The sequence below is a fragment of the Stylophora pistillata genome, chromosome 12 (assembly GCF_964205215.1).
Source record: "Stylophora pistillata chromosome 12, jaStyPist1.2, whole genome shotgun sequence".
In the NCBI taxonomy this organism is placed as follows: Eukaryota; Metazoa; Cnidaria; class Anthozoa; order Scleractinia; family Pocilloporidae; genus Stylophora; species Stylophora pistillata.
In genome coordinates this window covers 28,458,352-28,485,653 of record NC_142530.1, presented here as the reverse complement: position 1 = coordinate 28,485,653, position 27,302 = coordinate 28,458,352, and the positions used below count along the sequence as shown (strand labels likewise).

The 27,302-nt window shown below is 39.9% G+C and overlaps 2 protein-coding genes and 1 pseudogene across 2 annotated transcripts; 1 reads left to right on the top strand and 2 right to left on the bottom strand.

The window, feature by feature from the left end:
• Positions 1 to 3,102: 3,102 nt before the first annotated feature.
• Positions 3,103 to 23,796, bottom strand: LOC148719510 (QRFP-like peptide receptor). Its single transcript, XM_088742074.1, has 3 exons — positions 23,578 to 23,796; positions 4,481 to 5,404; positions 3,103 to 3,463 (listed from the first exon to the last, which is right to left on the bottom strand). The coding sequence occupies exons 2-3, from the start codon at positions 5,337 to 5,339 to the stop codon at positions 3,276 to 3,278; spliced, it is 1,047 nt and encodes a 348-aa protein (XP_088598200.1). The 5' UTR covers positions 5,340 to 5,404; positions 23,578 to 23,796; the 3' UTR covers positions 3,103 to 3,275.
• On the top strand, positions 12,905 to 14,160 carry LOC148719512 (uncharacterized; annotated as a pseudogene).
• Positions 14,321 to 14,923, bottom strand: LOC148719511 (uncharacterized). Its single transcript, XM_088740117.1, has one exon. It carries the CDS (start codon positions 14,921 to 14,923, stop codon positions 14,321 to 14,323), a length of 603 nt encoding a protein of 200 aa, XP_088596243.1.
• Positions 23,797 to 27,302: the final 3,506 nt, after the last annotated feature.

The window sequence follows — 27,302 nt, the reverse complement described above, 5'->3', positions numbered from 1 at the left end:
ATGATTGACGGCCCCTTCTTTTTCAAGCTTCCCACTTAGTTAGTGGTTGAAAAAATTTGACGTCTTTTCCAACGCCCAGAGGGTAACCTCCAGGCGAAAAGGACTCTCCAAATGCGTTATTCTACATCTATTCATTTGTTTATTTATTTTATTTTTGCGGTGGTCCTCTAAAAAGGCAGTATCAATTCTACATAGTACACCTTTGGCAAACTATTTACGAACCATACCCGAACAGCTAAACACACTCGATTATTATTGTAGTTGGGAGTAAAAGTTCACAAGTTCTCTTATCGAGAAACCAAGAGCAAGGAAAGAAACTAATTCGCTGGGATTTCGTTAAGTTCCATTCACTGTTTACTGTCTCTTTTGTTGCTATACATGGGGTCTGTGTAACACGTCCAGACACAAAATAGGATAATTTGTAAGAAGGGGCAAACAGCCACTCGCCACAAATACAATGAAATTCACGGCTGAAATATCAGACTCAAAAATTGCATTCTTGACACAAAAGCGTACAAAAGCGAGAGATTTAACGGGGAAATTGATGCTTGACGCGGGTGCAAACGCATGACAAAGAGACGAAGACTTCTAATTTCAATACAGAAATTTTCATTCTTGTCATCCACCAGGCGTAAAGAAAGGATCATGTCCAAAAGGGAAACGGGTTACCGTCCGTGCCTCAGTTTTAAAAACAAATTCGACGCGCACAACGTTTAATAAGAACGAAAAGAGTTTCACAACACGCTAAAAAGGATACCCCAGGGTAACTTAAAACAAGAAAACAAACGTGCCATTTGTACAATGGTTGTGAAGCTTCTAAGTTCTCTGATCGGGAGACGAAAGGAAAAGAGTTTAGAGAATGGCTTCGGACTCAGCGCTTGAATGCTAATTTATTCGCCATATTTCTGTTGATCTTTGCAGTTTTCCATTTTTCCTCAAGCAACCCTCATTGAATGTAAAGTTCGTGCATAAAGATAGTACCCATATATAATATAAAATTTCGACGAAATTAATGGCAATGTAAATAATAATGATAAATAGATGCTTATTTATTACATTGCCATTAATTTCGTCGACATTTTATATTATGTGAAGGTGTAGTCTGATCGTCCGGGTGAGTGTAGTCCTGAGAAGGACTGTTGTCGATGGTAGTGCCTGACAACAATCATTCACCTGACTCTGATGATGACTTCCGCACAGGTGTTCGAAACGTCAGGCACTACCACCGACAACAGTCCTTCTCAGGACTACACTCACCCGGACGATCAGACTACACCTTCACATGTTACCCCCGGGTTCAAACCATTTACTGCATTTTATATTATATTAATGGCAATGTAAATGACACTCAGCCGGTAACCTGCGCACAATCGTGACATAGAAATATTATTCGGCGCCTACTTGCCACTAAAAAAGGAAGTTCTCTCATTAATTAATGTAACAACTTCATTTTCTCGTTCGTTTTTAATGCTCTTTGTTCGAGCACACTTGTTTTGCTTTTTTTATCCTTTTTATCATGCGCTTTCTGGTATAACATTTCCGTTCTGTCATATTATATTTCCCTCAGCAGTTCTGAGCTAGTTATTCAAGATATTGGAGAAGGTAATTTCCCGGACTATAGATATGCCATCCTTGAGCACACTTACCATATTATTATTATTATCATTATTATTATTATTATTATTATTATTATTATTATGTCGCAGAGAAATCAACTGAATGCTACATTCTAATCAGGCAGCACAGGGCGAAAACCGTAACCTGTGAGCCATGGAGTAAAAAAATAAATGTACATTAACTAATCCTAAAAAGCTTTTCAGTTGTGTCTACGGTCCTCCTTCTAACAGAAAGTCAAACTGCCACCTCGAAAGTCCGGGCAATATTCAGCGTGCCTGAGAGCACTGCCCTCTGCATCTTTCGCAGTACGTCTGTGCTTCTGCCTCCCACCAACTCGCGCATCATGACATCCAGCTCCCATGACCACCCCCCGAGGGCATCCATAATGATGTTATATTGCTTCACCTCGTAGCCTGGGAACTGCTGCCTTAGTTCCCAGCGAAGGGGTCCGTACTTCAGTGTCTTCTCTCCATCCTTTCTTGTCCGATTGTTAACCCACGGGCAGCTCATTTCCAGCGTCACAACTCTCTTGCACATATGATTTACAATGCGTGCATCCACCCTATTGCATCTGACCTCTTGTTGATCAGCATATATAGGGACATCCCAATAAGCTTTAACATTCTCTGACTCATACACGGGCTTCGGCTTGTCGGGTGAGTACCAGGGTGGTATCTCGTCTATAAATCCCTCATCATACAACAGTTGGTAAAACAGTACCTTCAGTGCTGCGTCGTGTCGAGAGAGATACTTGCTCTGGGCCAGCGCACTGCATCCTGACAAGATATGTGCCACGCTCTCTGGAGCCTTGCCGCATAATCTGCACCTCACCTCGCTTTCTCCGCTTGTGTGGGTCTTCTGACTCGTGTATACTCGCGTTGGCAATAAATGCTCGTATAGCTCGACGAGTCCAGCAATTGTGTGTGATGGGCAGTTCTTCCACTCTGTGAGCCACCAGAAACACCCATCGGCACTCAAACTCTCATCCTCCAGCCTAGTAGTCACTAGACGCCCTTGCCACCGATGGTTTCTGATCTCATCCTCTCACTTCTCAATTTGGCACCTCAGCACCTCCTAATAAATAATAATAATAATAATAATAATAATAATAATATTAATAATATTAATATTATCATTATTATTATTATTAGTTATCTATTTATTTTTATTATTTTTTTTATGTACAAAACTCTATATATACGATGTGAGGCTTCAAAAAGTTCTTTTAAGGGAAAAGAATTTAAAGAAATGGTTTCCGGCGGACTCAGTTTAATGCTTAATCTCCGTGTTACTGTTTGATCTCCACACTTCTCTAAACCTGAAAACGAGTGAAACCTTACGATATGTTTGTCATTTGTGATTAATTTACTTGAAAAATATTCACTTGCATGAGTATCAAGTAGTTTTCCAATTTTCGTAGCGGTGTGAAAGATGTTTCAGTCTCCCTCAGACTGTGACGCGATGTGAGGCAGAATCAATTTTTAGAGAGAATCTTGTATTGACGTGAGTATGAAACATGTGTAAGGACAAATTTAATGGTAGCCAAGCATCGTTTCTCGGTTGAGTTGAGTGAAAACTTTCACAAAATCTATACAAATTATATACATCATACTTCAGTAATCGCCCAACTGACTGAGTAGTTTATTTGAGGTCTTGCCTCAAATAACACCAACTTGATTTGCCGTGACACCAGCAGCAAAGCAACTGTGGAGATCTTTATGACCCTGGCGATAATTTCCACTGAAAATAAAACAGATACAAGGGTCTATAGCACAATTTGATAAAAGCATAATCACAGCGATAATGGCGAAATATTGGAAACCACAAGATGACATCATTGCAGAGTCTAATGGGTAGAGTATCAGGAACCCAACAGCAATGTGTGGCAACCAAGACCACGATAATAAATAATAATAACTTGTATTTATATAGCGCTCATATCTTAAACTCATGGTTGTTGGAGTTTGTTTTTCCGAACTTTTCATTTCCATAGAAAGAATCAACTGTGATAACAAATAAGCTGAAGCAGTAGCAAAGCCAGTAACTATAGCTTTCTTGCTAATATTTATTTTCAATTTTGGATTTCAAGTAGTTTTTATGTTTTCTCATTTCATTACACATCGATCGGAAAACTCCCTATTTACAAGTAGAGTTTTAACCATCTATAATTGTAATATCCGCAGTAGAACCAGAAATCCTGAAGCCAGAGTTCAAACAACGGTTAGAACCGTTAGAAAAAGTTTCTGTAGCCTTAAGATAAATTATACACATGATGTATGAAAATATCCCTGTGCTGATATTATTCAAATATTTCGGGAAAGTACTGGATTTATCATGTCTTATAGAGGACACAGTTTATCTCAGTAACGTTAACTATCATTGAGTTTAATGTATATTTGATAAACGAGAGAAAAAAATAAACGTTAAGAATCGTTTCCATTTATTGCCTGACTTCAATTGAAAGCTGATTAAAAAAATTTCAGATGCAATACATATAGCGAGGCTCCTCTAAAAAGTTAACTTTTCTTAAGAGTTTGACTGTTATCTGATCTTCCATGAACAGTATGATCAATGCAAGAGTTTACAAAACAGTTTGATCAAATCAGGAAAAAAGACAGAGTTTGAAAATGAGGGAAACTAGCTGTCCGCATTGGAAATGAAATTTTATTCCTTGAATAAGACTGAACAGTAAAAAAACATTGGGACGAAAATTATCACTGAGCAGCTTGATCAGTAAAACAACATCTGAGGAGATTTTTAAGACCTTGTCGATAACTGCCACTGAAGATAAAACAGATCAAAGGGTTTACAGCCCAGTGGGAGCAGGCCAGCAAGTACGCAATGCGACGGAGTTGTTGGAAACTGCAAGATGTTATCATTCTTTTTTCGTCTGATGAAATGTAGCGTAAGAGGGTCAGGATACTGAATGGCAGCCAACATACGGCAAAAACTAACACAATGGCAATGGACATCTTCAAAACATTTCTCTCTCTTGTTAAACGCTGTGCTCTTATATTAGCCGAATGCTCGCCTGGAATCTTCTGAAATTTGATTCTTAAGGCAATGGTGAAATAAAGTATGGCATTCAAAACCAAAGGGAGAAGAGCGATCAGAATGATTGAAGCAATTCGGTAGCCTTTCTGCGATGAGGACTCTCCAAATGCGTCATTCCACTGCCACTGACAATACAGCCCTTCTGAATACTCGACAACTTTCAAGGCGAACAAGTATGGATAGTGGAAAGCCATGGCCACGATCCAAATGACGATAATGAAGAACCGGCACTGCTTCGAACTGATCAGTGGGGAGCGAAGAGGAAATACCACAGCTACAAATCGATCCACTGCTATCAGAACCAGGCTCTGAATGGACACGTGAACGGAGACATCTGTAACGAAGGCACTCAGCTTACACAATGGTTGTCCAAGGGGACCACTGATTAGCCAGTAGCCGGCCGTGTTTAACCCTACCAAAAGCCGAGGAACATGGAAAATCGGTTGAAACAGATCGGACATGGCCACGTTTACAATCAAAATGTTGATTGGTGTTCTCAGAGTTTTAGTCCTATAGACAATGATTCCAATGAAGGTATTTCCAGCCAGTGACACAACAGATAGCAGACAGTAAGCAAAGGTGTAACCAATTCTTACTGCTGTGGGGTTGAAGCAGGTCGACATGGACTGTGTTCCATTCATCGTTACCCCGGTTACGTTTATGGACATTTTCCGGCACAAGGAGATCAGGTTTGTCTTTAGCAAGCAGCTTTGCGTTGGCTAGTTATATTCTTCTTAAACCAGAAAAAAAAAACATAGATTATGAATTTCAGATGTATAAAACATGCCTAATTAATAAACATACCTAAACATTTGAGATAATTGACAGTCTACACCCGAAATCTCCTCCAACGGAGGTAACCAGAGCGGGAGTTTAATAGCTTTTGTTTGAATAATATAATCGATATATTTTTTTCAATCAGGCGTATGATGGGAAAGGGGAGAGTTTTCGAAAGTTATAAGTGAATCTAACTATTAGTATTATTAGTGCTGCGTGTTAACGAAATGAAAAGAAAACGACGCCAGAAATTTCCCAGTTACAGATGCTGGCAGCTAGAACACTGCAATGTTTTGTCGTGCGGCGACATTTCAATAAAAAATTCATTTTCAATTTTTGTGTCATCGAAAGTTTAATCCAGCCTGGAAGTTACTCAGTAGATGAGTTGGAGTTTTTTGTTGTTGAAAATTCTACAAATTTGCAAGAACTTATAATGAAAAAGAAGAGCTTAGGACAGTATAAGCCGATATTTAATTTTATGTACGTGGTAAAAGGTATGCTTTTTTCTTCACGCGGGGAACTTGTTTTGCACCGAACATAATTAACAGGCTTGATAAGGCGATGGCACAAAACCAGAAAAAGCTTTAAGTTTTTCTTAGAAACGGTTCGGTCTGCTCACTTGCACGAGATCACATCGTGTAAATGATTGACAGCCCTTTCAGCCTTATTAAGCTTCCCACTCAGTTAGTAATTCAATAAATTTGACGTCCTTTTCGACGCAGAATTAAAATAGTAATCAATAAGGCGCCGCAACATTAACACAAGGAAAACAAACGTTTTGCAAGGTCCTGTACACCGACGATATTTTCGTTAAAAATCCCTTTTTAGGCGAAAGAAAACTAGTCAAATTAAAGTTAGTATCCATTTGGTGGTCGCAGGGAAATAAAAAAGCTGATTTCATATTTCGGGTTTAGTAGTAAGTTTTTTTATGTGACTGTGAGAACATGTTCCACACTGAACAGAATTACACAACCGCTGAAGTAGATGAAAAAAATTCATCTAAAGCTTCCGCTGTGTCTGAGGGGGAAGGACAGATGGCTGACTTGCACACGATCACATCTTGTTCTCCTCCACTATTCCTTATTGGTTAACGGTTTTGTAAACGATCATCTGTTCCGTTAAATTCATGTGATAACGTGCAATTTGTTGAATTACTGACTGAGTAGGAAGCTTTAAAAGAAAGGGGCCGTCAAAAATTTACACGATGTAATCACGTGCAACATAAGTTCACCTGGTGCTGAAGTAAGCAAGCCATTCAGTCAAACGACAAAATTATTTGTTGTTTTACCCTTAGTATAATAATCACTTTCAAGTCGCCATGTGTTGAGGATAAGAAGTGAAGAAACCGACACCGCCTCTCCCCCCCTTTATACGCAGACAACTGGTGAGGCATAGGACGACTGGGACTTAGTTATCCATCCTCGGTTCAGCGAATCTTCTATATAATGCTTGACTTCAGTGTACAATGGGCGAGGTACCGAAGTATAAGTCTTCTGGACTGGTGTAAGATCTGATAACGTCAGATTCATCTGAAGTCTTTTAATACTCCCCAAATCTTCGTCGTCTTTGGCAAATGACTCCGCCTCCTCTTACAGCATAATGATGGCCAACTGTCGCTGCTCTTCGGTCCAATCACCCAGTTCCACTCGTGGTGTCCTTACAGAGTGCGAGGTTTCTTCATTACCAGGGTCAATCCCTGTTCTTGTGAGACCGATTGATTTTCACATTCGGGTGAGACTACAATGTCCTCTTTAGTCAAAGTCCTATTCTCAGGGTGTGGTAGGTCCTTTCTTTGGACTTCCAGGGTGTGATGGATTGAACTAGCCGCAGGCTCCCGAATGGTGTGCGACGACCAAGAATTATGTCATGCCTTGTGGGATTGTAAACTTCGATATTCACTTTACGAGGTAATCCTCTGGGCAACGAAAGTAGTTGTTCAGACAGTTCCAGTTCGGCTGGCCAGGGTGACTATTGAGCTGGTTCAAACAGCACTGGTGTTCTTTCCTCAAAGAGACCGCAGTTGACACGACAAGCTACTGCAACTGTCTGCCCACGTGGCACTGTTAAGTTGTTCTTGCTGCTCCTTAACACGCAAAGACTCTCGACGCCTGTTCTTTGCACCAGATCAACCAACATAGTTACACTCTCTTGCTTCACTTTACTAAAGGCTGAATTCATAATCTCTCCGAGGGACTCTGCGCTGTCTTCTCCCATTTAGTCTGGAATTTCAATTACTTCTTCGATGACATTATAACCAATGATTGGGTATTCCAAGTCGTCTCTTGTGACCAAAAGTGGCAATGTGAGTGGGGTGGATGACTGAGCACCTGAAGTTAACTAAAATTGCACTTCTACCCATCCATCAAACAGCATTGGTCCACCATTAGCTCCTATCAGGTTCAGTCCCGCTTCCTCTCCAAGCAACTCTGCAATATCTCTTGGCTTTAAGGAAAGCAGTTACTCTCCAAGCCAACTTTTCGACGCAATAGATACCTGTGCACCTGTGTCGCAAAGGACCTCGACTGGTACTCCATTCAACACACACGAAACCTTGCACTTTTTGCCCACAAGGTTAGCTACTGCTACATGTTACTTGGGTGTTAAATGGCTGGCAAATACATAACCATCCCAACGTTCCACTCGCAAGCGTTTCTGTGTTTCTAGATGTTCAATCGCCTGACAAAGTCTCTTGTGACTGCTCCAGTGAAGTTTCTGGCATCTCTGTCCACAATACCGAACTGCTTTGCAACCTGAACACTGCTTGAACATTTGATCCTTGCCCGTAATTCTTTGACAACGAACGCATTTCTGAGACTTAGCGTTTTCATGAGAGTGGGCTACTTCCTGTCCCGTGGTTGTAGCCCACGCCTGTTTCCCGAACCTGCTTTATCGTTACCGTTATTCTTCTTCCGACAACCTCGAGCCCAATGATCACTACTACCACAGAAATGACAATGGTCGCACGACTCCCCTCTACCTTTTGCTTGACAACTGGGACAGCCTATGGGTCGACAGTACCATTGTTGGTTCTGAGATGCTGGTGGGGTACTGGTCAAACGTTCGTCTTTGGCTTGATTCTTCTCAATAGACCCTTTCAAGGTGGCAAGTTCAGAATGGACCGCCTGTACTACAGCCATAAAATTATCTTCCTTAGTATTGCCTGTCTCGGTACGTTTTAACTTCTTATCAGATGTTGAAGATTGAACAGCCCCTTCCCTTCTCTGTGATGCATGCACTTCATTAACTTTTGGATTCTTATGACGAGTAGAAGATCCTAATTTTGACTTTTTCTCAATTTCTTCCAAAACAATTTCGTTTATTTGGTGAGTAATTATAAGATCTTCATCTTGTGCTTCTGGGTTTTGGAGGAATGGCCTCAATTTGGTCCGGATGGCTTCATCCTGAAGACCAGTGTCCACTGCGTGGAAAAACATACCCTTGACCGATGCTGAGTCATACTTTAATTGAGACGGTCTGCCTCTTTTGAAGCAAACAGGATCTTCTGCCTGGTATCTAGGGCCCTGATGAGGAAACTCTGAGAACCCTCCTGGGGCTCTTGAACTAATGTAGAGAGCTGACGATAAAGTTCTGTACCACTCTTTTCCTGATAGTGGGATCTCAGTATACGTCTTAAACAAGGAAGAGTCAAGCTCTCCAGACCTTCTAAATAACTTCTTAATCTCATCCCTGGGTTAATAGACCTGACCACAGCGTCCACTACTTCTAAAGGCTAGTAGCCTTTTTGGAAAGCACTCTCAATTTGTCTCATTCATGAGCTGACAAAACTCAGTTTGTCCTTTTGCCCCGGCTCCCCAATCTGACTAATAATTTTCAACTCTCTCTTGGAATCACTCGGTTGAAAATACGATGATTTTTCATCTTCAAGTTTAGGCCTACCTTCTCCAAGCAGCGGTTGAGAAATTCCAGGCTTCGCTTTCTCTTCAACTACTTCCAAAGGAGGGCAAACAGGCGTATGTTCCATTATTTGTAACTTAAATTCCTCCAGGTGTTCCATTTTAACTGCCTTGATGCCTTTCAAAGTGCCTTGGAGCTGTTCTTCGATCAACCTTACAAGTTCCTTTCTGTTATTTTCCTTCGTGTTCTCATCATTGCATCCCAGAGTTTTAGCGATCTCCTCCTGGTCCTTAACTCCTAATTGGCAGAGATAACTCTGTATCTACATCTGGACTTCCTCAATTTCCATTCTTTATGTTCCTACTGGAGCTTGTTTCCTTCGATCGATTTACTTTTGCACTGCGACTTCTTTCACTCCAATCCGCCGACCATTACGTAAAAATGTTGCTTCGATTTTTACGTTTTGTCTACTCCCAGCCAGGCACCCAAATGTTACCGGCCGCGGAAGGAGAAGTCGAAATCGTACACGTGCAACTGAAGACAAACATACAACGCAATATGGCGGACCAAAACCTAATCTCGTGCGTTTATTGTTTTTTCCCATGACACCTCGCGGCGAGACCAAATGCCTATAAAGGAAGGGGGGGGGGTGGTGTCGGTTTCTTTACTTCTTATCCTCAACACATGGATGTCTATCAAAATACATGCGGTTATTTATGATGTGTTTTCTCGGGATTCGCGGTTGCTACTTTTCCATTTAGCGTTCAAAAACAACAAAATAAAGAATTTTATAATTTACTTGTCTTCTTAGTCTTCTTTAATACTCCTTGTTTCTTCAAATGGACCTTTTGCTGTATCGTGTTATGATAACAAAGTTGCATAATTAATACGACTCCAATTAGTCATGTCCGAAAAATACATATTTTACTTCTATATTTCCATGATAAATTTCCTTTTGGTTTTAACTGATCTCCTTCCTTTAATCTTAAATAAAAGCTTTTCAAAAGCAGAAGTTGATACAGTCGAACTTGTAATAAGCGGCACGGTATCATCGGTTTTCAGTCTCCAAATTTTTATCCATTTACAGGTGTAACTCCTTATTAAGTCCCAATGGTTATATTTTGCCTTTACCTGTATCGAACAGTCTCTCAAAGCGCATCTCTCAAATAATATAGGAAAAATCTTTTTAAAATCTTTTTTAAAATTTGATCCATGTTTATCTCCCGAAATCAATGTTAGTAGTATCTTTCTGAACAAGTTTCTGTGCATTAACTGGTCGACTATGGCATAAAATGAAATTTTTAACCCTTGTTTTTAATACCCTTTGTCTATGGAACCTGTGTTAAGCGGTCACACTATAATTTTGACTGAAGTCGAGTTAATCAGTCGATATGTTTATATGTGCAAGACAATTTTTGCGTATAACTGTTCGCGGGCATACAACTTATTTATCTCAGTTAATTTATTTACTTTATTTTTGCGGTGGTCGCCTAGAAAGGAAGTATCAATTCTACATAGAATATCTTTGGCAAGCTATCTACGAACCATCCCCGAACAGCCGAACACACTCGATTCTTATTGCCGTTGGGAGTGAAAGTTCACAAGTTCTCTTATCGAGAAACCAAGAGTAAGGAAAGAAACTCGTTCGCTAGGATTTCGTTAAGTTCCATGCATTCGGTGTTTGCTGTCTGTGGAACACTTCCATACACAAAATACAATCATTTGTAAGACGGGCAAACAGCCACTCGCCACGGTACAATGAAATTCACGGCTGAAATGTCAGGCTCAGAAATTGCATTCTTGACACAAAAGCGTACAAAAGCGAGAGATTTAACAGGGAAATTGATGCTTGACGCCAATGCAAACGCATTACAATGAGACGAAGACCTCTAATTTCAAAACAGGAGTTTTCATTCTTGTCATTCACCAGGCGTAAAGAAAGGATCATGTCCAGAAAAAAGAAACGTTACCATAGCCAGAAATCCTATACAAAATGGCTGCCAAAATGGCTACGAGCAAGTGTTAAGTGCGGAAATGCGGATTAAATATGGCTGCGAAGTATAAAGGAAATAATGGAGAAATAAAAAATATTTCGCATTTTGTGCCATTACTGCCAGAAACTCAACGTTCCCCATCATCAAAATAGATGGAGTCAAATTCGAACCGCATTACAATGGAAAGAAAAGTGAGAAAAAACTGGTTTTAGACGCTACGTTTTCATTCTAATAACCTCACATAAAAGCTACACTTTCCTCTTTCTCTTATTCTTAAAATAGGCCTTACGTTCATGGCCTCTTTAGTCTGCTAAGAGGAAATGGCTGCATCGATTCGGTTTCCCATCATCATATCCAAAAGATAAGAAGTTTAACTTGCAAAGCAAACGTTTTTTCGTTCAAAAGCATACCTTAACACGGTGCCTTTTCAATTTGTAAAGTGGCATTTCCAGAAATGCGAGATGCAAGGAAATGAAGCCATTACTTAGGCAAAAATGCTCCTTCGAGCAGTTTGTTTTCTTTTTACTTCACCCGCCATTTTGTTTTAACACAATTTGATTACCATATATGAGGTACCTAAAGATAAAAAGCCGCCGTACATAATAATCATTTGATCAATAGAGATTTGCTGAAGCAAAGGCATATAAAAAATCAGGAAAGATTTATTGCTGCTCGACGTTTCAGAATTATCATGACTCCATTATCAAGAGACTAGTTGAATAGCATGCAACTAAGGAAAGGTACAACGGATAAGCATAAACTACAATAAACGGCCTAAAAAACACCTTGGCGCGGATGGAATCTGTTTGCACGTTCAGTGTTGGTTTGCGCATGCGAATGTATAACATTTCTTTGACGAGGCAATCAAATTTGCTACATTTCGTGATGATGTGAAATTGCTCAATGAAGCGTTCAGGCATTTCACTGTTGTGTTGGAGGTTATAATGTTTGTAAATCGAAGATGACATTCTACTGTGCCCTTTTACGCGCTCGTGTAAGTGACCACGTGTATAACCCACATACCCTGCATCACACAGGTTACATTTAAATTCATATACGAGACATTGTAGGTTGACAATAGGGGGCTTAATCTCGTATCGCTTAAGTTGTTGTTCGAGCTTAGGGCTTACAAACACTGGTTGAACAGTGACGTTCAACTTGGAACTTAGATTGTTAAGTAGTTCTTTAGAATAATTGGCTGAGGACTGGTCCTTGAAGGGTAACACTACTCTCACAGTCTCCGATGATACATCAGGTGATGGGCAGGGCTCTTGAGATGAAATCCTTCTCTCAACGAACCGCTTGATTGTAGATTCAACCAGTGGCTTGGGGTATTTCAAGTTATGAAAAACCCTTCTAAGGCGGTCACATTCCCCCGAGAAGAATTACCAGTTAGAAGATAATCGATAAACGCGATCCACCATGGTGTTAACTACGCTGCGCTTGTACTTAATGTCAACATGACTCTGGAAATGCAGAAGGAGACCCGTGTTGGTTCTTTTGGTTTACACCTTGCTTTCAATCTTTGGTGCGCGGTTAAGTAATTCAGTTCCTAAAAAGGGAAGGGATCCTCCCTGTTCGATTTCCATGATAGACTTAAGGGAAGGATGGGTGGAGTTGTGGGTATCTAGAAACTGGTCAGCGATTATCCTATCAGGCATTACGGTGAGGGTGTCATCGACGTACGTCCAGTAATACCGCGGCAATTGACCGTGTTGTTCGAGGTTTTCCTCAATCGAGCACGTGAAGACGTTGGGCAGCAACGGGCCAAGGGGACAGCCCATAGCGACTCCATCCATTTGTTCGTATAAAACACCGTCAAACTGGAAAAGCTGGTTTTTTGTAGCTGCTCGGAGGAGGTCGATTAAGTCCGATTTAGGGAGGCTCAAGCTGTGTGTCTCGTTGAACCAATCCTGGACAAAGGCTTTTTTAGCTAAGATCTGTATTGTTTCCTCCAATAGTACATTGAAAATAATGAGGTGACGTCATAGGAAACTAAAATTTCGCCGTTCTTGATTTTGAGCCCTCGTACTTTATCAGCAAAGCGGAATGTGTCTGACACTGAATCCCTTCCCCTTTTAGGAACTGAATTACTAAACTGTCCACCAAAGATTGAAAGCAAGGTGTACACCAAAAGAACCAACACGGGTCTCCTTCTACATTTCCAGAGTCATGTTGACATTAAGTACAAGCGCAGCGTAGTTAGCACCATCGTGGATCGCGTTTATCGATTATCTTCTAACTGGTAATTCTTGTCGGAGGAATGTGACCGCCTTAGAAGGGTTTTTCATAATTTGAAATACCCCAAGCCACTGGTTGAATCTACAATCAAGCGGTTCGTTGAGAGAAGGATTTCATCTCAAGAGCCCTGCCCATCACCTGATGTACCATCGAAGACTGTGAGAGTAGTGTTACCCTTCAAGGACCAGTCCTCAGCCAATTATTCTAAAGAACTACTTAACAATCTAAGTTCCAAGTTGAACGTCACTGTTCAACCAGTGTTTGTAAGCCCTAAGCTCGAGCAACAACTTAAGCGATACGAGATTAAGCCCCCTATTGTCAACCTACAATGTCTCGTATATGAATTTAAATGTAACCTATGTGATTCAGGGTATGTGGGTTATACGCGTGGTTACTTACACGAGCGCGTAAAAGGGCCCACTCGAAAGTCATCTTCGATTTACAAACATTATAACCTCAAACACAATAGTGAAATGCCTGAACGCTTCATTGAGCAATTCACATCATCGCGAAATGTAGCAGCAAATTTGATTGCCTCGTCAAAGAAATGTTATACATTCGCATGCGTAAACCAACACTGAACATGCAAACAGATTCTATCCGCGCTAAGGTGTTTGTTTAGGCCGTTTATTGTAATTTATGCTGATCCGTTGTACCTCTCCTCAGTTGCATGCTATTTAACTATTCGGAATCCTCGTCTCGAGGAAGCGATGGTTAGCACACAGGGTGGGCGGGGCAGGATTTCACGTGGCTGTGAAGCCCAATCCTGGAGTGACAGTCCCTCACGCAGTTTGCACAGACGTAGGTAGATGGGGCGGCGCAGAGACCGCGTGTTGCTTTCTCGCCGCTCTCTTCAATATGGCCTGGACTCTGCCGTCCTCAGCAGCTCTTGAGGCTCCAGCTTTGACACAGTGCCGCCAGGTATTACGATCGACAGCAGTGTCCTCCCAGATGGTTGCGTCAATAGTAGCTGCTTTGAGGTGGCGCTTTATGGTGTCTTTCAAGCGCAGCAGAAGTCTGCCGGCTCGATAGGCGCCGTCGTGTAGTTCTTCGTAGAGAATCTCACGTGGCAGGCACTGAGGCACAATGCGATGGACATGTCTAAGCCAACGAAGGCGTCTCTTAATGAGCAAGGAAGGTATTCTCAAGAGATCAGCACGCGGAAGGACCTCAGTGTCTGGGACTTGATCCTGCCATTTGATGCGCAGAAGGCGTCGAGGTGAGTGGAGGTGGAACCTGTTGAGGCGACGCTCTTGTCCGGCGTAGGTCGACCAAGACTCGCTGCCATAGAGAAGAGTCGACAGGAAACAAGCTTGGTAGACGCAAACCTTGGTCCTTTCGCTCAGCAGGCTGTTGTTCCACACTCGTTTGTTGAGTTTGGCCATGACCCCTGTAGCCTTAGCGATTCTCGAGTTGATTTCGGCGTCGAGAGATGTTGAGCTTGTTACTGTGGAGCCCAGGTAGGTGAAGGCGTCCACGACCTCGAGCTGAGTGTCCCCGATTGTGATGGAATGGTAATGGTAATGGTTTATTAGATATGAATTCGGCACTAAAATGAAATACTTCATATTTACAAGGAATTACAAAAAATATTTACAAATTAAATGAGAGTATATAAATAAAAAATTTTGCCGGGGGACTGGGTTACCGTCTCACAAGATTCTATTAACAAATTATTACAAACGTTATATAAGTCTGGATATATCAACAAAGTTGAAATGGTAAATTGGCCACCGTAATGATTACAAAAGCTGACGTTTCGAGCGTTAGCCCTTCGTCGGAGCGAATAGAGGAATTGTGGGTTGTGTGTGCTTTTAAAGGCAGAAAATGGAGCTACGTTATTGGTGGGAGCATGGCATGCTCCCACCAATAACGAAGGGCTAACGCTCGAAACGTCAGCTTTTGTAATCATTACGGTGGCCAAATTACCATTTCAACTTTGTTGATATATCCAAATTATTTCGTTACTCCCACCGACGCAGCCCCACACAGTTTCTTTCGAAACTATCAGCCTTTATTCAGTTATATAAGTCTATTGCGATAATTCATTAAGCTTTGACGTCATTGCGGGAAAAAAACTTATTTGAAATCGTTTTGTCCTGCATTTAAAAAGAGTCAAGTTATTGCTGGAGCGCAGCTGGCGGCCGTGTGCGTCTAGTCTTTTCAGTGGAATTAATGATGACAACTGTGAATTTTTTATTTTCTTGAACTGTTCGAGGCAAAGACGTTCCCTATTTTCTTCCAGTGTGGGGTAATTCAAAACATTACATGCAGTTCTGTAAGAAATTAGTGGTTCGATTATCCTGAAAGCTTTTCTTTGTATCTGTTCTAAATTGTCCACAAGGTAAGATGGAAGGCTAGAATGCCATACCGGGCATGCGTACTCCAAAACAGAACGTATTAGAGCAGTATAGACACTAAGTAAATCCTTGGGTGGAAGGCCATTGAAGCGCAGGACACGAAGGATATAAAGTCGTTGAGCAGCATTCTTTGTAATGCTAAGAATGTGACTACGCCATTTTAGATCATCCTGAATGAGCACTCCTAGGAGCTTGTGACTTTCTACTACTTCGATTGAGGTGTTATTAATAGTCAATTGTGATAGAGTGGGAGGGTTATGTAGGAAGGAAGGGACTCGGCGCTCTGCGCCATGACGTAGGTCTTCTTGAGGCTGATTGTCTGCCCAAACTCCCCGCAGGCAGCGGACGGCTTGTCGAACAGGTGCTGGAGACCTTCCTCGCTGTGAGATGTTAAAGCAGCGTCATCTGCGAACAGCAGCCCGTGTATCAGCACCTCTTAGGTCTTGGTCTTGGCGCGGAGTCTGGAAATGTTGAAGAGTTTGTCATCTTGCCTCGTACGGACGTGGACTCCATCACCACAGTCGGCGAAGGCGTACTGGAGGAGCATCGAGAAGAATATCCCGAACAGGATTGGTGCTACAACGCAACCCTGCTTCACTCCACTGCGGACTGGGAAGGGGTCAGAGGTGGCCCTATCAAAGCAAACCGTGCCCTGCATGTCCTGATGGAAGGAGGTAATGACTGCCAGGAGTTTGGGAGGACATTCGATCTTCTGCAGGATCTGGAAGAGCCCACTTCTGCTCACCTGAGGTCGAAAGCTTTGGTGAGGTCCACGAAGGATGCTATTTAACTAGTCTCTTGATAATGGAGTCATGATGATTCCGAAACGTCGAGCTGCAATAAATCTTTCCTGGTTATTTATATGCAAAATAATCGGCTAAAAATCGAAAAAAAGCGGAAATTTGAAGGAAACTATAGCTAATATTAATTGCCGTGTCTGATATTCCCTCCAGAACTCTCTTTCAACCTTGGAAATTTTTTTAAGCGGAGACATCATTGAAAGTAAGGGCTTCTCCTTCTTTTCGATCTATTCTCCATGAAATCGGCAGAACTAAGAGCATTTAAGCTCCACGGTCGGCTGTCTTCTGCTTCTCAAGGGTTTATCACTTCTTGAAGAAGATCACTTAAAAATGGCTTCCATTATTTTGGTCGTCTCATTAGTAAGAACTTGTTGAAATTTAGTTGACGTCTTGATGGACTCTGACATTTATCCACAATACAACGACATTTTACTGAAGGCTTTGTAAAAAACTTCTGTTCGTTAGGCCTCATGAGGAGAGGTGAGTTTCTATCCTCTAGACTGTCTTTCATTTTATTTATTTATTACTTTTTCAGTTTCAATTTTTCCAATTTCCAGCATAGACAAGACTAACAGTGATCCTAAACTCAAAACCGGCCTTTGTAGCTTTCTCGATACTATTTATTTTTCATATCAGAAAATTCGTTATTTACAAGTAGAGTCTAAAGCTTTCAAAACCTTATGATATTTACAATAGAACCGGAAATCCTGAAACCAGATCTAGAGTTCAAATAACCGTTAGAACCGTTGGACAAAGTTTCTCTGGGTATAAGATAAACTATGTATAGGATGTAAGTAAATGTCTTAATTCAATACTATTCACGAATTTCGCGGAATAACTGAGTTTAATGAGATTTCATATCGCGAAACAACTGAGTTTAATGAGATTTAAAGATATTCCAGTTTATCTCAATAACATTTGAAAGTGATTTTGCATGTACAGCTGATTAAAGATAAACGAAAAAGAGGGAAAACGTTGAACTCCGCTTCCACTGACTTTTATCGAAAGCTAGGCTCGAAATTCTCAGGCGCACTAAAGCAAGGCTTCCCTCAAGGCAGCTCAGGACATTACTGAGAACTTGACGCTAACGCTTGGATGAAATAAAATAAATGAAAGGAATTTTTAGAGCAGTTTGACCAAGTCAGAAATTAGAAAGGCAGAGCTTATTTTCACTAAACAGTGAGTCATGCAGTTGATAAATGTTTCACGCCGCATCAACTACGTCGGCATAGTAGGCTAAGTCAATCTTTGGATAAGGGTGAACAACATGCAAAAGACTGGGGCGAAAACGATACCAAAGCAACCTCATCCGTAGAACAACAACTGAGGAAATTCTTAGGACCTTGACGATAATTACCACTGAAACTAAAACAGATACAAGGGTTTACAGTACAGTATGAGTGAGCAAGAAAAATGGCGATAGCTATAGAGTTTTGGAAACTGCAAGATGATATCACGGCGCTATCTGATGAAAAGGGAAAGGAGATTGAGACCATGATACTGTATGGCAGCCAGCATACTGCAAAAACTAACACGACGACAACGGACATCTTCAGAACAATTTTCTCTCTCTTCAAACGCTGTTTTCTTGCGTTTGCTGATTGTTCGCCTGGAATCTTGTGGGATTTAATTCTTGAGGCGATGGTGACGTAAAGTACGGTGATCGAAACCAAAGGGACTTTCTCGAAGGAGGTAACCACAGTGGGAGTTCAATAGCTTTCGTTTGAATAATATGATCGATATATTTTTTCAATTAGGCGCATGATAGGAAAGGGGAGAATTTTCAAAAGTCGTAAGTCAATCTAATTATTATTTTTATTATTATGATTAGTGCTGTCAACGAAATGACAAGAAAACGACGCCAGAAATTTCCAAGTTACAGATACTGACAGCTGGAACACTACAATGTTTTGTCCTGCGACGACGACATTTCAATTATTGTGTCTTCGAAAGTTGAATCCAGCCTGGAACTTACTCAGTAGCCTCGTTACTTAAGTTTAAGTGTTTCTTACCTTCGAAAATAGTCGGCTCACTTGCACGTGATCACATTGTGTAAATGATTGGCGGCCCCTTCCTTTTTAAGCTTCCCACTCAGTTAGTAATTTAACCAATTTGACGTCTTTTCGAACGCAGAACTAAAGTAGCAATCAATGAGGCGCCGCAACATTAACACAAGGAAAAAAAGTGTGACAACATCCTATACACCGACGATATTATCATCGAAAATCCCTTATCAGTGTAATGCTAATGAAAGTTAATTTCCATTTCCAAGAATTTGCGTCTTTGTGTTAGTTTGGGAGACAAGTCGGATATTTGGAGAAAATCTTACAAATATTTAGGAAACTCTGTCAGAAAGGAACGGCCCATTTTGTTGTCGCAGGGCCTGAATAAAAGCCGATTTCTAATCTTATGTTTAGTGGTAAGTTTTTTTCTTGTCACTGAGAGAACATGTTCCACACTGAACAGAATTACACAGCTGCAGAAGTCGATGGAACAAATTCAGATAAACCTTCCGCTCTGTCTGAGGGGGAAGGACAAATGGCTGACTTGCACGCAATCATATCTTGTCCTCCTCCAGTATTTCTTATTGATTAAGGGTTTTGTACACGATCATCTGTTCCCTTAAATTCCCGTGATCACGCACAATTTGCTAAATTACTGACTGCACGAGTAGGAGGGGCCGTCAATCATTTACATGATGTGATCACGTGCAACATAAGTTCTCCTGGTGATGAAGGAAAGCAAATCATTCAGTCCAACGACAAAATTATTTGCTGTTTTACCTTCAGTGCACCATCATAATCACTTTCAAGTCGCCATGGATGTCTATCAAAACACCTGCGTTTATTTTTAATATGTTTTCTTGCGATTCGCGGTTGTTGGCTTTTCCGTTTATCGTTCAAAAACAACAAGAATTTACAAATCTCTTTTCTTCTTGGTCCTCTTTAACACTCCTTGTTTCTTCAAATGGAATGTGCGGTGTATCGTGTTGTGTTAACAAAGTTGTATAATACAACTCCCATCAGTCTTGTCGGTAAAAGACATATTTAACTCTATTTTTCCATTAAAAAAGTAATTTCCCTTTGGTGGATCTCCATAGAAACAGAAATTCGCTGCTTGCTTTGGGTCTTACAACCTTATCGTGCAATAAATTTTACGAACGCAAAGGAGGAACGTCTATTGAGGAAAACACCAATTTGGAACTTGTTAACTGTACTCATTTCACTAGACTTACTTGTTGAAAGTACTCCGTTAACTGAAGATGTTAATAGACTTTTCAGTTAAAAGAATGAAAAGACAGATATCTACTCTTCCGTAGATATCAAGACAGAAAAGTTCGTTCTTTTCCAGTTTATTTTTCACACTAAACAGACAAATGTGGTAACAAAAGAGACACCATTTAAAATCAATCCGGTTAAATGCTTCATCACAGTTTTATTCTTTCGACTTCATCTTTGTAGTACGTCCTGGCCCAGACTCTCTTTATCGAGTAATATTTTGGAAATATTTACGCTGATCTTGTCTTAATTGTATTTTTTTTCTGTTGAAAACGTTTCGGCCTTAAGCCGATGATATTGAATTGGCGTCTAGTACGCCAAGTAAAGGCTGTATGCAAAACGAGTGAAAACATGATATTTTTATAGTTAAAGTGTGAAAGATGTTTCAATATCCCTTAGACTGTGAAGCGATGTGAGGTAGAATCAAATTTAAGGCGAACTTTGTATTGATATAAATATGGAAAATATGAATCCTGGTGTTTGGACAGATTTAACAGTTGCTCAGTACCGCTTTTTGATTGAGTTGAGTAAAAACTTTTCCATAATCTATGCAAATTATATCATACTTTGTCTACCACCCAACTATGTAGTTACAAAACTTTTCTCTCAGTTAGAGACTTTTTAAACTTGTTTTGTAATATTTATACCTTAATTATGATCATCATTATGATTATTATAAGAAGTGTGTATCCATGAGCTTTTCTGGAATTTTTACTGGACATTTTGACGCATTTGTTTTCGATTTTTAAGCTTTTCATCATAATTTTTGTAAATACTTTTAGTGATTATAGTGAATAAAATTCTTTTTTTTTTGTAGTTATAAAAGAGCTCTCCTACCTCAAAGCATAAATCTCTTGTGAAAGGGTCTCAATGTGGAGGTGGCTCTGACAGTTGACAATCGTTTTTTTGTGAGAACTTTGTCGGCTAGGGGTTAAATTTTGAGGCTTTTGGTGATTGACAGTTCAATTCTTGGGCCTTCATGGTAGACGCTTATCAAATAGCTATCTTATCAGTTGAAATCGATAGTTGAGCTCTTTAGTATTCAATACGAGTCAAATTAAATTAAGACCTTTTCAAAATAAACAAGTCTGGTGCGAGTGCCATATAATGAACTACTTACTCACCTTGCTCGATCCGTGCTGGTGAATATTGGCCCGCGGTTGTTGAAAAAGTCCCCTCAACAGACAAATGCTGGCTCCTACCCAAGTAAGATAGCTCAACGACATCTAAAAGCAAACAGGAATTGAGCCCATAACGGAATGGCTAGTACCGAAATAGACTAATTTCATGAAATTGAATGAAGCTTGACAGCTGTTCTCCGAATCATCACGTACGAGTAAAATAGTTGTTCTAAAACAGGGAAATTGAGCGCGAAGTTACGTAGTATTGCTAACGGCGCCTTTTGAACCTTTAGCTGTCTGCTTTCAGCTGTTTGCACTTGAAAATGAAAACGTTCACATTAGCCATAAACGTGAGCTTTTGCCAATTTTGTCCAAAATATTTGTAGGATTATAGGAAAATTGAGTCAAATCAGAGTTAATTTTTTCCTTCTCTTTTACCGAAGACGACTACCTGCACTCATCAACGTTTCCTTAAGCTTGCTAACTTGAACCTTCCGCCAACCTCTAATCTCGAACCAAAAACGCCTTTCTCCCTGGATTTCTGTCATACATTTACTGCAATTTAATCCCCGGTAACTCAAACCCTCGATAACTCTAACCTCCCACTACCTCCAAGAAATCTTTAATAATTTTGAGTTTCATTTTCACTCGAGTTATCTATTGTTAAATCCGATTAAAGAAATATTGTACGAACAAAAAAAGAGTCTGCACAATTTTTCCTTTTTTCCGTTTTCTGTTTTTTAATTTCCCGATAACTCGAACTCCCGATAACTTAAACCTTTTTCGATTTCCCGGTTCGAATTATCGGGAGTCGACTGCATTTATTTTTCGTATTGGATTCTTATTCAGTTTGATTTGTTCTCATTTTACCACTAATTGATCGGAAACTCTTTATTTGCAGGCAGAGTCTAATTACATCAAAACCGTCTAAAATACATTGTAGAACCAGAAAACATGCAGCCAGAGTTTAAACAACGGTTTGAATCGATAAACAGAGTTTTACTTGCCATAACGAAAACTATAAACAGGATGTAAGTAAATTAGTTCTCAAAGAACATTGTAATGTTTCGTGTCAATTTTCCTTAAGTTTCGTAGAGACAGTTTGTTGAGTGCGAAGTTCGCGAAGAAGATCTATATCTTATTAGAAGAAGAAAAAACTGACTCCAAAAAGGAAAAACGGACTCAGAAGATCCGACATGGCCATGTTTACCACGAAAAAGTTGATGGGGCTTTCTCATGGCTCTTGTCTTGTAGACAACTGTTGCGATGAAAAAATTTCCAGACACTGAGAAAACAATTAACAGGCCGCAAAAGATGGTTTTTCCAATTCTCTCTGCTGCTAGATTCAAGCAGTTCAATTTTGGCAATTTTCCATTCACCATCATTCACGTTTGCCAACATTCTGGAAGTGGAGGATTAGTTTGGTCTTTAACAACCTGTTCTCTAACTCTGGATACCACCAATTCTTTTCTAACCAAAACATGACAAAAGATTTGCATGCATATTGATTTCATTTAACAGGTAATTAATTAATTGCAAAATGTACAATTTGAACTTATATTCTTTAACAACATCCTCTAGATATATACTTTATCATAACCAAAATTGGTGTCAAGAGAAAAACAGGTTACTTAACCCTTTGATACCAGGATATCTTACAGAGGATTTCAATTCTTTTCTATAACTGTTAACTGTACTCATTTACTGCACCAGACTTACTTGTTGAAAGTACTCCGTTGACTGAAGATGTTAATAGAATTTTCAGTGAAAAGAATGGAAGGACAGATATCTACTCTTCTGCAGATATCAAGACAGAAACGTTCGTTCTTTTCCAGTTTATTTTCCACTTTTCCGATTTCACACTAAACAGACATATGTGGTCATAAAACAGACTCCATTTAAAATTAATCCAGTTAAATACTTCATCACAGTTTTATTCTTCTTTCGACTTCGTGATTGCAATACGTCCTGGCCGAAAGACTCTCAGTTTATCGAGTAATTCTTTGAAAACTTTTACGCTGATCTTGTCTTAATTGTATTTTTTTTTCTGCCGAAAACGTTTCGGCCTTAAGCCATTAATGATATTGAATTAGCGTCTAGTGCGTTAAGTAAAGGCTGTATGCAAATTGCGGCCCATCACTTCTCTGCACCTGAAAACAAGGGAAAACTTATGATATTTTCATAGTTAATTTACTGTAAAGCGTTTACTTGCTTAACTATAAAATATTTCTCCAATATTCATAGCGGTTTGAAAGATATTTTAATGTCCCTCAGACTGTGACGCGATGTGAGGTAGATTCAATTTTAGGAGTTTGTATTGATATGAATACTGAACATACGAATCCTGGTGTATGGACAAATTTAACAGTTGCTCGTACCGTTTTTTGATTGAGTTGAGAGAAAGCTTTTACAAAATCCATGCAAATCATATCATACTTTGTTTACCACCAAACTATGTAGCTACAAAAGAGTTCTCCTACCTGAAAGCATAAATCTCTTGTGAAAGGGTCTCAATGTGGAGGTGGCTCTGACAGATGACAATCGTTTTTTCTTTTTTTTGGCAACTTTGACGGCTGGGGTTAAATTTTAAGGCTTTTGGAGGTTGACAATTCAATTCTAGGGCCTCAACGGTGGACGCCTATCAAGTAGCTATGTTATCAGTTTACATCGAATCTTGAGCTTTTTAGTATTTGGTACGAGTCAAATTAAATTAAGACCTTTTCAAAATAAACAAGTTTGGTGGGAGTGCCTTATGATGAACTACTTACTCATCTTACTCGATCCCTGCTGATGAATATTGGTCCGCGATCATTAACAAGTCCCGTCGACAAACGAATGCTGGTTCCTTCCCAAATTAGTATAGTATATATAAGCGATGCTATTGCATTATTCTGCAATTAAAATCCCCTGATGAGTGGGCAACCACGAAATAGGTCTGTGGGGATGTATATGTAGTTGTTTCTTTCTGCCTACTACACATTATACATACATACATTTTCCACTCGTTTATGAGTATAGGAGAACTAACAATTGTGGTAAAACGAGTTTGGACTATGGCAGACTCGTGGTATTAAGCAGATCGACCATCTTCCGCCATTTTGGAATTTAAGAGGTGAGTGTATTATCATATCGTGATTTTGTATCGTTAGCTTTAAGTCATGATCTCCAGTGGATTTAAGAGGGGGTCAGTAACGGGGGTCAGTAACGGGGGTCAGTAGGGGGTCAGTGTTTTGTCCTAGCCCCATTTTTATTTAGTTTAACCAAAAATGGTTTAATGGTGTGAATGGGCGATAGGTGTCAGAAGCTACCCACAAAAAGGAAAATAGCAATGAACACGTGAAGCTGTCATCATGGCTTTGTTTAATTATCATTTACTCATACTAAGCCATTATAAGTTAACTGACATGCGCGGTGAAATACCAGGTGGTTTTGGGTTCTGTTCCCGTTGTAGACTCACAGCAGTCAGACATGTCCTTAACCTGCCCCTCGTTTCCAGTCGTGTATATTTGACTACAAGCCTCCTAGATCGGCTGCCTTCTTCTTCTCAAGGGTTTGTCACTCCTTGAAGAAGATCGCTACAAAATGGCTTTTATTATTTTGGTCGTCTCACTAGTAAGAACTCGTTGCAATTTAGTTGACATCTTGATGGACTTTGTGACATTTACTCACAATGCAAAGAGATGTGACCGAAGGTTTCGTAAACAAACTTCTGTTCGTTAGGCTTCATGAAGAGAGGTGATTTTCTCTCCTCCAGATTATCCTTTATCTTATTTATCTATTTATTTTTCTCAGTTTCAAATTTTCCAATTTCCAGCACAGAAAAGGCTAATGGTGATCCCAAACTCAAAACCAGCCTTCGTAGCTTTCTTGATATTATATATTGTTCATATTGATCAGAAAATTCGTTATTTACAGGTAGATTCTAAGGCTTTAAAAACCGTATGATATTCACAATAGACCCAGAAATCCTGAACTCAGGGTTTAAACAACGTTTAGAATCGTTGGACAAAGTTTCACTTGGTATAAGATAAACTATGTACAGGATATAGTTTATGTCTCCAATGAATACCATTCGCGAATTTCGTGAAAAAACTGAGTTTAATGAGTTTTAAAGATATCCCAGTTTCTCATTAACATTCTAAAGTTATTTTGCATGTGCAGCTGATCATAGATACACGGAAAAGGGGAAGAACCTTCAAACTACGCTTCTATTGACTTTTATCGAAAGCTAAGTTAAAAATCTTGGATTCAATAAAAGAAGGCTCCCGTTAAAGCAGCTCAGGATATTAATAAGAACTTGACAGTAACGCTTGGAAGAAATAAAATAAAATAAATGCAAAGAGTTTTTAGAGCAGTTTGACCAAGTCAGAAATTATAGAAGCAGAGCTTATCTTCATTAAACAGTGAATCATGCAGTTGATGAATATTTCACGCTGCACCAACGACGTCGTAAGTTTGGTTACTTTTATGGACAAAGAACCAGTCAGTATAGTGATTCAAGTCAATCTTTGGATAAGTTTCAACAACATGCAAAAGGCTGGGGCGAAAACGATACCTAAGCAGCCTCATTCGTAGAAAAACAACTGAGGAAATTCTTAAGACGTTGACGATACTTACCACTGAAAATAAAACAGATGCAAGGATTTACAGCACAGTATGACTGAGGAAGAAAATGGGCAATGGCTCTATAGTATTGGAAACTGCAAGATGATATCATGACGCTGTCTGATGAAAAGAGAAGGAAGAGGGCCAGGATACTGAATGGCAGCCAGCATACAGCAATAACTAACACGACGGCAATGGACAGCTTCAGAACTTTTCTCTCTCTCCTCAAGTGCTGTTTTCTTACATTTGCTGATTGCTCGCCTGGACTCTGATCCCTGGGGTACACCTGATGTACACCCTTCGCTCCGACGAAGGGCTAACGCTCGAAACCTCAGCTTTTATAATCGTAACGGTGGCCAATTTACCATTTCAACTTTGTTGATATATTCAAATTATAATTGAGAAACAGTAGACCTCCCTCTCAGAAAGCCATGATGAGAATCATGCAAATATTGAAACACCTGGTCATATAACAGTATGAATTATCCTTTCTTGACACTTCCCAACAACAGATAGTAATGAAACCCCTCTATAATTAGTAACTGAACCTGTGTCACCGTCCTTATGAATTGGGGAAATGTTAGCTTGCTTCCATAGTTGAGGGACAATGGCCCGTGTAAATGATGAATAAAATAACCCGAAGACGGGGTTAGCCAATTCAATGGCGATACATTTAAGTAGGCGAGCAGGAATAGAGTCCACACCAGCTGCCTTGTTGAAGTTTAACTTCACCAAAATGTTCTTAACTTCACAAGGGCAAGTTGCGACAGAAATAAGGCTACCAGGACCGACTTCTTCCTTTGGATGAGAATCCCCATGTTCCAAATCATAGGATTTGGAAAAGACAGAATGGAAATGTAAATTAAATAATTTTGCCTGCTCAGATGGTTTTCTAGCACTGACTCCCTCATAAAAAAACCGACTCAGGTAGTCTCCTAAATTTGGTTTTGATGGAGTGAAACAACCAAAAACGCTTGGGATTGTATCCTTAAGGGATTCGGACAATTTAACAAGATATTCACGATAATTACTCCTTATAAGTTTCTTAGTTTCGGATCTAAGTTGTTTAAATTTCTCGCGGAGTTAAATTGACGGCTCAGATTTTAACCTACCCCACAACTTCCTCTTCTTTTTGATCAACCTAAGTCCCTCCCGAGTTATCCATGGGGGATTTAGCTTCTTTTTAACTACAAACTTAGGAATGCAGTCATCAGCAGCTGCCAAAATCAAGTCCGTGACATTAACAGTAGCAGAGTTCACATCATCTTCCAAAAAGGCACCGTTCCATGGTATCCAGTGAAAGAGCTCATACAAATCTTCAAGATTCACTATCTTGAAATCATAAACTTGTCTTGGAGAAGATTTACAAGAACGACCACAATGCAACTTAATGTCAAACAACACAGGATCATGGTCAGATACAAAACCATCTTGGATCACTTGAATATTCGATATCAATCTTGGAGAATTTGTCAAAATCAGGTCCAAAGTGTTGGCATTGAGACAAAAAATGGTCATTACATACATACATCATACATACATACATACATACATACGTACCTATGTATGTATGTATGTATGTACTGACGTACCTACCTAC

Bases quoted from the DNA above. Each gene is read 5' to 3' on its own strand.
- LOC148719510 (XM_088742074.1), bottom strand. From the start codon at position 5,339: ATGTCCATAAACGTAACCGGGGTAACGATGAATGGAACACAGTCCATG. The intron at 3,464-4,480 runs GTTTCCAACAAC...TCTACCCATTAG, and splicing joins AAGAATGATAACATCTTGCA to ACTCTGCAATGATGTCATCT.
- LOC148719511 (XM_088740117.1), bottom strand. From the start codon at position 14,923: ATGGCCAAACTCAACAAACGAGTGTGGAACAACAGCCTGCTGAGCGAA.